The following is a 9,725-nucleotide window of genomic DNA, read 5'->3' as shown; positions in this document are numbered from 1 at the left end:
TGAAATTCTAGACTATTTGGGCTGTCCATGTTTGACATGACAAAGGTTTGTGATGGAATGTGAACTGATTGTACATACTTTTGCTTTACTACACTCTTAAACTGCCTGAGTCCCTTTTCTTTGTTTCCCTAGTTTGAGTTTCCTTTTTCTGTCATTTATGATAAACAGTACATTTATGCCTTGAATGGCCCTTTTTCCTGATTCCAATTTGCAGTTATTTCCTACCATTATCAGTTCTATAATTCCTAAATTTGTACTGTGAAGATTAAGCCCAAGCAAGTAATCAACAAGGGAATGATCTAGTCCTGGAGGCAGCTGGGTCTCTGCCCGCCAAACTGAACCAAGACATCTCGAAGGGGCCTTGGCATCTTTATTCTGCACCATATGACTCCAGGATCAGTATTAAATGCCTAGAGGGTCATCAGTGGGATCACATTGCTCCTCCACGTCCAAAGCAGTGGAATCTGGGTCAAGGATTGAGATTCATGAGGGGAAGAAGGAGGCAGAGGGCAACAAAACAACACAATTTACACCTGTCGCCCTTTGTGCTGACAGCAAAAGCAAACCGCTGGGTCACACTGCAACCTTGACTTGAAAATGTTTTCGCGGATCACAAGTAGCCGACAAAGGTCCCTCACAGAGAGGCTCTCTCCTTGCATTACCACATTGTTAGAATGGCATCTGGATGGCTGGCATCAGATATGCATATAGTGTGTATATATATAACTGTTTGTTAAGTCCTTCTTTGTCCTTGATTCAGAAATGTGATTCAACCTTTAAAACAACTTTTGTCTTGTGTTAATCAGCTGCTGCGATACATTTGTTATCAATCAGCTAATTAACCAGGAAGTGAGTGTAGTTATCGGAGGCCTAGCTACATATCAACCTGTCAATCCCTTGTAACTGTAGAGGAAATGTTTGCCAGAGTTTGTTAAATAGAACATTTTCACATTATTTAAAGAAATATGTTGATACAATTCAGAGGCCACAGTTTAAGGGCTTGCTCAAGGAACAAGTAGCCTCAGCTAAGTTCCCTCTTTGAAGATCTTGTGTCTTCAACCTGGCAGCAATCTTTCCTTTTCCACGCTCTAAAATAAAAGCCCTCTAATTTTATCAACACACGCTGAGTTTCTTTTGAAATGCTTTGAAGTTGAAGCACTGTGAGTGGGTGAGTTGCAAATGAAACAGGTGGGCACCACCTCGCTTTAAAATAAAACTCCTACCTGAGGACACAATGACTCTGCTCTTTTCACAGCCATTCACATGTGAGGCAGCACACACACACACACACACGCACACACGCACGGATCAAACCACTGTACATACAGAAACAGACAAGTGAGTCTGGCTATTTTTCAACCCTACGGGAAAAGAATGCATTTAAATAAATTGAACACTTGAGCTTAATATTTGACATTAAGATTTTAAAAATGTGCAAGGTACTTCCAGTCGTTACATTTCCTATAAGAACGCTCCCTTGGAGCACAAATGCTATTTTAGGGATACCTTGTTTTAAAGGTGGACTAATGTTTTCCTTGTACAGGTATTAATTTAAATAGCCATCAGATAGATTTATCAGACATTTGAACATAAAAGTGAAATTTACTGTATTTAAACACATAGTGTCTGTAACACAGCAGCTGTGCAGATGTTGCTGGAGTCACTTTATATCACCTTCACTGAGAGTTTGGCTCTTGGCAGCAGCTCGCAATGTACTTATAAAAAAAAGTCTTGTTTCCTCTGCAGTCCTGATTGTTACCATGACAACGCACGCAGTGAGAGGAGGAGTGGAGAGCGCTAACCTCGTTATGGGACCCCCCACCCCCCCTCCCCTCCTCAGGCCGTTTCCTCAAGAGCAGCAAACACTGCTGGGACATGAGGTCTAACTGTACTCCTCTTTGTCTTTTCTTTATTGCAGCTACATTCAGGAAGCATTTACCTCAGTCATCACTGCCTTCACCCACTGTAAAAATGAGTGTTTGTAGTAATACAGAAGTTTGTTATTGTGAGAAATATGCTCATTTGCTTTTCTTGCTGAAAGGAGAGATATAAAAAACCATTTAGTCTCATATCTGCACAGTTAATATGAAGCTACAGCTAAGAGCAAATTAGCTTATCTTAGTTTAGCTTAGGTAGCTTAGCTTAATGTAGATAATGCGGTAGCAGCTAGAGGCATTTTTATATAACTTCAGTACTTAAATTTTTACTTTATAATTGTACTCCACTTAGAGGGAAATTTATTAATTTTTGTAAATTTGTCCAACAGTTTTATTTACCTTTTAGATTTTCACATTGTTTTAGCTCATTTTAACAATGCAAATTCTGATGTTGCAATTCTTTTTTTTTTTGATTTTTTTTATAAAACTGAGGTATTGTGAGCTGTTTGCTAGGCTAGGCTATTATCACTTAGAACAAAAGACAGTTTAAAAAAAACCCCATATATAAGACATATTATCATATATACATGTATATATACATATATATATATGTGTGTGTGTGTGTACATGTGTATAGTAAAGCGCAGACAGGGACAATTTTACTGGATAATGAGTACTTCTACTTTTTAAACTGATTTGTTAATAATACATTTATTAAAGCTGTCGTGAGGAACTTTTGGTTTGTGTTGATTTTGGCGCCCCCTGTTGACAAAGCCGTACCTCTTATCTCTGCTGATTTTGTCCTGTACATGCTTACGTGGTGGTTTTTAACAAAACCTGCTCTCTTTAACAGTCATATGTATCACTCACTTTACATATTGGCCCTGGGAAATGTAAACAAAGGCAGCGTGCAGTTAATCGCTTCGTCTGACACCTACCTCCCCACCAGCTGTTTCAGGAATTAAAATAACTTTATAGAAATAATCAATCTTGCCGCTGTTGGTTTGGTTTGCTTTTGTAGGTCATATAGAGTAATCAGAATTAATTTCAGTTTCATAACCAGCGAAAAACGTTTACTTGAAGAAGAGTATTTTCACAGCACGTTATTGCTACTTTTACTTAAGTACAAGCTAAGAAATAGTAAATGAACCTTTTTTTTGTCAAAATACAATCTAGTTTTATTGAACTTCTATGGCCCCATTAAACACAGAGAACACAGTGAACAAACACATGGAAATAAAATTGAAGATTCAAGACAGGCAATAGAGGAAGAGAAGAAAGGTATTAAACATGATTTAACTCTGAATAAACATTTCTCTATAATCCTAGTGTGGTGTGAAAAAAAACAACTATAACTTTAAAAACATAGAAAAACAACATAACATTAAATACACAGTGCAGAAAAGCCACATCGTAATGGCTTTTTCCAATTATTTCCGCTTGGAATATTCAGCGTGACTGATTGTCAAGCTTTATTTTCTTCTTAAATAATGATTCATAAATATAAACATAAATATTGTTAAACATGATAACAACCTTTCAACTGTAAGACTTTTTTTTTTATAAACATAGTTTAAATCTACTAAAGCTCATGTTATTTTGAGGTCAGCTTATTTTACTAAAAACATACACAAGTGCAGCCAGGAAAAAAAGAAGTAGAAGAAGAAGGAACCACCTGTTTTTAAATCAGTCTCCAACAAGTAAAATAATACATGTAATCCCTTCATTAAACTAACAGATGTGCCGTAGATCAAACGCAATCTGAGCTATATCAGATCTCCTGCTATTGCTTTTTTAAATTAGGTCAAGCTATTTTAGAATCATTAGTCCCTGCATTCTTTAAGTATATTCTCAGAGAGAAAAGGGGAAGGGGCCAAGAAGGTGACAACAGTGCCAAAGAAATAGGAGATGTACTAAAACAGCGGTAAACATGCCGCTGTAGGAACGGAGGATTTGCATAGTTCAGCAGCATTGGCTTTTTTGTTTATTCCTGCTAATTTTCCTGTTGGAGTGTACCTGCGCAGCCCTGAAACCTTTCCCCAATGTATCACTCCTGTGGCTCGTTAGAATAAGGAGCGAGATGAGAGGTCTATTTTTATCAACGAGGGGGTGAGAAAGTGAGACGGAAGGTGAGATTTTATGCGGCAAAAGCAAACACTCGGTGGATATTTTCATCCTGAACTGATTCTGGATGGAAAGAGAGAGGTTTAACTGCAACAGGTGCAAAATGAATACTAAATATTTGTTTTAAGATCCTTCAAAAATGTGTGTACCCATAAATATGGAGGGGCTTTAAAAAAACATTTAAAGTAAGTCAGCCATCTTTTTTGAAGCTCCATCTCTTTTTTCCTTTTGTGCTATTGACTGATTTGTACGAGTTGGAGGAACTTTTAGTAAATTTTTTGGAAACTATTTTCTTGGAACAGAAATGTTTTGTCAAGCGCTGGCCCAAGGTAAAAAGAAAGACACGATGACAATGACGAGGGAGAGAGAGAGAGGCAGCGAGAGGAGGAGGATCAGAGGGAGAGAGAGGGAAGGAGGCCACAGAGACATCAGACTTCTGGAGTCTCGGGGCAGCTCGACCGGGCTCTTTTGCCGCTCGACGTTTGGCCGGCAGATGACCAGAGGCCGGACCTGTGATATGCTCTCCTGGAAGAGTAAGAAGAGAGGGATGAGGAAGCAGAGTTGTTAATGTGAAGACAAAATGTTCTGATGTGATATGTTTCTTAAATCACCTGTGTTGGGCACAAAAAATACTTCAACTTGACTGACTTCACGTTTCTGTTGACACGCTGTACCCTAACCCTAACCCCCCAGCCCATCCCAACCCGAACCCTACAACCTTACATTCAACTCTGAGCCTAAATGCTAACCCACACTCTAAACCCTAACCCTGACCCCCAAACCCAACCCAAACCTTACACACTCACCTTAAACTTTGAGTGTAAACCCTTACCCACACTCTAAACCCTAACGCTGACCCCCCCAACCCAACCCAACCAGACCCGAACCCTACACCCCTACCTTAAACTCTAAGCCTAAATCCTTACCCCCGGCTAAACCCTAACCCTGACCCTCCCACACAACCTAACACAAACCCTACACACTTACCCACACTCTAAACCCTAATCCTGACCCCCCAACCCAACCCAACCCGAAGCCTACACCCTTACCTCAGACTCCAACCCTAAACCCTAACCTATTCCCTTAACCCCAACCCTAACCCAGCTAGTACAGCTGTTACAAATCCTCCATATTGTTGTTGTTGAAATTGTGCCTCTGTGGACAAATGTACACAAATGACAAAATGTATGCGTTTTCTACCTCCAGTATTGTCCTGCTTTGTGCTCTGTCAGGACTGAGCCTGAGGTTCCAGCGGTGTGACCTGTGGCTGCGCCCACCATCGTCTTCACTCTCCGTGGTGTCTTGTCTCGCTACCCGGGGACGCTTACGTCTCCTCGAGCTGATTCGCTGGAGAGAACCTGGCTCCTGGAGTCTGAACCAATCGGGTTAAAGGAACAAAGTCAGAAAACTACACACAAAAAGATACCATGTGTTAGGGTGTATGTGTGTTTGTGCGCATCAAACCTGCAATCTGTATCCTCTATGTCAGCATCTGCATCGCTCTCTCCCTGAGGGTCAGACAATACACACTCCTCCTGCAGAGGAATGAAACATATTAAACCATCGAAATATACAAATACAGAAAAGACAGAATGAAGAAAATATATGTCACTGTTGAAAAAGTCTGACAAATAAATTTATTTTGAGAAAAAGTTGAAACCCTTTTAGAAACACAACCTTTTACATTCACTTTAAGGGGGCTTTTATTTTGTAGTTGTTGGATGAAACACCAGTGAATCATCACTATTACTATTTGTAAACCGCACATTGTGATGGCATTTGTCTGTGTGAGCGTCCTCATGCGTCACTTTTTATTATAACCATTGTTATAATGCATGAATCAGCGGACACCTCTACACATGACTAATGAAACGTCTAATCTGGTGGCTGCTTCCTAATGCCTGATTTTACTTTGAAGCTTGGATGCTCACGAGACTCATATCTACAGACAACCGTTAACTGTGTAGATACATGGTTAGTCTCCCTGACTGATTCACTTGCTATTCTCTACTAAAAAACATATATATCATTTTATAAACAATATATAAAATATTATAATATATAGAATATAGAAATATTCATGGAACTATATGAAGCATAAATCCTTACCTCTGTGCCGTATCCCTCAGAGTACCTGGTTATCATTACTCTGTTTTTTCCACAGTGTTCGCACAGCTGTGTGTCCTGGGAACAGAACAGACTTAATTAGATTATTAATTAAATGTATTTTTAAAAGATCTGGCAACAGCAGTTGCTTTAAACTAACAGTATAGCAGACAGATAGAGAGGTCAGTAGGAAGTTAAAGGCATGCTTTTAGATTACAGATGAAGAAACACTCTGAGCGCTGGCCGAGGACACTTAAGTGGGAAGCCTGAGCACTCACCGGCGTAGGCGTGTGTGCTTCTGAATAAAGTGTACAGGGACCGGCCTCGCACAGACACACTACATCTACCTCTCCGCAGCTCGCCCCCATCTGAGACAGAGAGACAAAGACAGAGAGGATAAACAACTGTGATCTGTTGACTTGTGAGAAGCCTCTTGTACCTTTTATCTTTAGCCAACTGCATATTAACAAAGTAAGGTAACGGAACGGAGAGATGCTTTGATTTATGCAAAGTTATATAATGTACAATCACGTTGAATAAGCGTGGAGATATTCAACTGTCACATTAAAGAGCAAAAGTTTTCATTTCATGTATCCCTGCCACTGGCTCAGAGAAAAGGATTTTTCTCTGAGCTTTTAACCTTTTCCATTTGAGTTATCAGAGCTGAAACATTTGTTAGATTCATTCAAAGAAGCAAATAACATCAGAGCGTTACCTGAGCTCATATCAAAATATGGGATTTTTGAGACTAATACAACACTGATTATGGAGGTGAAAAATTCACTAATTTATGGATATGGGGGCCGATAAAGTGAATTATTTTAGTAAGCTAAAAATACCCGTTCATTAGATGTTTCAGCTGGATGTTCTGTATTATCATTAAAAAACTCCCCTTGAAGTTAAAATATGGGATTCTTTAAACTGATACCATACTGATTTTGGAGGTGAAAAAGTCACTCATTACCGATATGGAGGGCGATACAGTAATTTACTTAAGTGGAATGAATAATACATGAATCAATTGTTGAGTTTGATGTTTTGTGTCATTATTAGGTTACTTATCCATAATGGTAAAAAAATAATAATTTTTTAATTGATACAGTACGGATTTTAGAAGTAAAACATTCACAGTTTGCTGATACAAAGGCCGATATAGTAAATTGTTTAAGTGGAATGAATAATACCCATTAATGGGATGTGTCAATTGGATGTATTGTACCATCTTAGAAAACTCTTCCATATTGTTAAAATATGTGATTTTTAAGACTTATACAATACTGATTTTGGAGGTGAAAAAGTCAGTAATTACCGATATGGAGGCAGATACAGTAATTTATTTTAGTGGAATGAATTATACACATTAATCGGATGTTTCAGTTGGATGCACTGTATCATCATTACATTACTAATCCATCATGTAAAATTAAGGCACTTTTTGAGACTGATACGATACCAATTTTAGAGGTGAAAAATTCCCTGATTACCAATATGGGGGCCGATATAGTAAATTCTTTAAGTGGAATGAATAATCCCCACTAATCGGACATTTCAGTTGGTACTGTGTCATCATTACATTATTACTCCATTATGTTAAAATATTGGCTCTGATAAAATGATACAATACGGATTTTTAAAATTAAAAATTTACAGATTACTGATATGATGGCCGATAAAGTAAATTATTTTAGAGGGTTAATCAATACTGATTCATCAGATCTTTCACTTGGATGTATTGTAGCATCATTAGATTGGTAATCTATGTTTTTACAGTATGGGATTTTTGAGACCCATATAGGTTTAGAGGTGAAAAAATCCCTGATTACCGATATCGCGACCGATGAAGTAAATTCTTAAGGTGGTGTAAATAATACCCATTAATTAAGATGTTTCAGTTGGATGTATTATCCATATAGTTAAAATATGGGATTATTGAGACTGATGCAATATTGATTTTAAAGCTGAATTACCATAGTAAATTATTTCATTATTGAATGAAAATAGACATTTTCTGTGTGAATCTTGCACTGATTTTGCATCAATATGACTATGTAAATGTACTCAGAGGGTATTACAAACTAACATTGTAATACATTGTTACACTGATATATCTGTGACAGGCCCATATCAGCCTGATAACATCGGCCAACCGATATATCAGTCAGGCTCTGGTTAACTGTAAGTTTTTGTCAATAACAAAATGTCATTCAAAGCCTATTTGTATTTCATACACGGGTTCACTAGGTGTGCAGATACGCATCGGGTATAAATAAATGACCTCACCTCACAGTCATTGTCAGACGTCTCTCCAGAGGAAAACAGGCCGTGGGAGTCAGATTCCCTCCGCAGCATGACCTCTGACCTGGCTCACACGCTCACATAGACCTGCTGGAGCACACAAACAGTGAGGAAAGAAGCTCAGTAACCTTACTTGATTGAGGTCGACAATTGCAGTGGAAATTTTAGTAATAACTGTATGAAATTGTAAGGCAATACAAGGTTGCAGCTGAGCAATAACTCAAATATTTCTATGAAATCAGGTTATAATTATCCAATCATATTTTATTGTTGTTTTACAAATTCTGCTCTCCGAATAATAGTATGAAGCACATTGTAGTTTATTTAAATTGTAACAACTTCTTTAAAAAATCCTCTTCATAAATGATAATCTGAGTTGTATGTAATGGCTTTTTATTTGGTTAATAAATAATTATTTTTTTCACAATCAATAGAGCTATTACTTACAGATTATAAACCCTTCACAAAGGGGACATAAATGGAAAGTGGGGCCACACATTTTTATACAAGTAAGCCAAGAACATTACTGATTTTAAGATAATAAAAAAAAACAAGAGAGCATTTTTTAAAAATGCAAATAAAAATCATACGGAATGGTTTAAGTGACTGAGTCATATTATAATTAATGTTCCCTGGTAATATAGACTTTACGTTCCCACAATACCCATATAACTGTGCTAGTAATAATATTTAGTTTTTTATTGTTCACTGTGATTTTTTTCTTTGAACTTCGTGTTACAGATGATGCTGTCTTTACGCAAGCATCTGGGTCCTGCTGTCAGATTTCTCATCACAGCACCTCAGTGTAACATCTGCTCGGCAGTGGCCGCACTCCCATTACGTAATAGCCTACCACAGTCAATGTTAGAGCTGGGCAACTTTTCAGATAAAGATGCTATGAGCAAAAGATGGTGTCAACAATAAGATATCGTGTTATCTGGTGATACACAAACACATTGATGTAATCTCATACAGAAATGTGTGGAAGAACGAACTGAACACTTGGTTCTGAGCGATTATAAAATAGAACAGAGTAACCCATCTTACCTCAAACGCATCCTGTCCAGGAAGATGGAATAAACCCATAAAAAGTGAATGGAGTTCTGTATTTAAAGGATGAGCAGGAGAACGCGGCGATGTTTCTCATTGTGGCGCGGGGAACCCATGAGCTCGCGCTGCTTGTAAGTGTTTGACATTGTAACAAATCCTCTGTGTGATGTCAGCCCGAACGATGACAGGCAGCTACAGTCCGCGCGCTCACGGGGGCACCGAATGTTCCCAAAACATCGCGGGAGCGCGGAAAGCGGAGGACGTCCGCTCGGG

At 38.3% G+C, this 9,725-nt stretch overlaps 1 protein-coding gene across 2 annotated transcripts; it reads right to left on the bottom strand.

Moving 5' to 3' along the window:
* Window positions 1-2,605: 2,605 nt before the first annotated feature.
* LOC138600906 (uncharacterized) lies at window positions 2,606-9,626 on the bottom strand. Of its 2 annotated transcripts, none has more exons than XM_069672446.1 (7): window positions 9,450-9,626; window positions 8,388-8,492; window positions 6,386-6,475; window positions 6,111-6,185; window positions 5,466-5,536; window positions 5,202-5,373; window positions 2,606-4,526 (listed from the first exon to the last, which is right to left on the bottom strand). In XM_069672446.1, exons 2-7 carry the CDS (start codon window positions 8,454-8,456, stop codon window positions 4,314-4,316), a joined length of 690 nt encoding a protein of 229 aa, XP_069528547.1. In that variant the 5' UTR covers window positions 8,457-8,492; window positions 9,450-9,626; the 3' UTR covers window positions 2,606-4,313. The 2 variants fall into 2 exon arrangements, with proteins under 2 accessions (XP_069528547.1, XP_069528548.1); XM_069672447.1 differs by having other exon boundaries at window positions 8,388-8,489.
* Between the last annotated feature and the right edge of the window lie 99 nt (window positions 9,627-9,725).

Source organism: Semicossyphus pulcher, unplaced genomic scaffold (genome assembly GCF_022749685.1).
Source record: "Semicossyphus pulcher isolate SPU_LCO1_2020_fin unplaced genomic scaffold, fSemPul1.0.p SCAF_21, whole genome shotgun sequence".
Lineage (NCBI taxonomy): Eukaryota > Metazoa > Chordata > Actinopteri > Labriformes > Labridae > Semicossyphus > Semicossyphus pulcher.
The sequence above is the reverse complement of the archived record's forward strand: the minus strand, read 5'-3'. Positions and strand labels throughout refer to the sequence as shown.

What these genes read in the sequence shown, in the direction of transcription:
- LOC138600906 (XM_069672446.1), bottom strand. Translation starts at nt 8,456, where the DNA reads ATGCTGCGGAGGGAATCTGACTCCCACGGCCTGTTTTCCTCTGGAGAG. An exon ending in AAGCACACACGCCTACGCCG is followed by an intron (nt 6,186 to 6,385) that starts GTGAGTGCTCAG and finishes TTCTGTTCCCAG; the next exon opens with GACACACAGCTGTGCGAACA. An exon ending in ATAGAGGATACAGATTGCAG is followed by an intron (nt 5,374 to 5,465) that starts GTTTGATGCGCA and finishes CGATTGGTTCAG; the next exon opens with ACTCCAGGAGCCAGGTTCTC.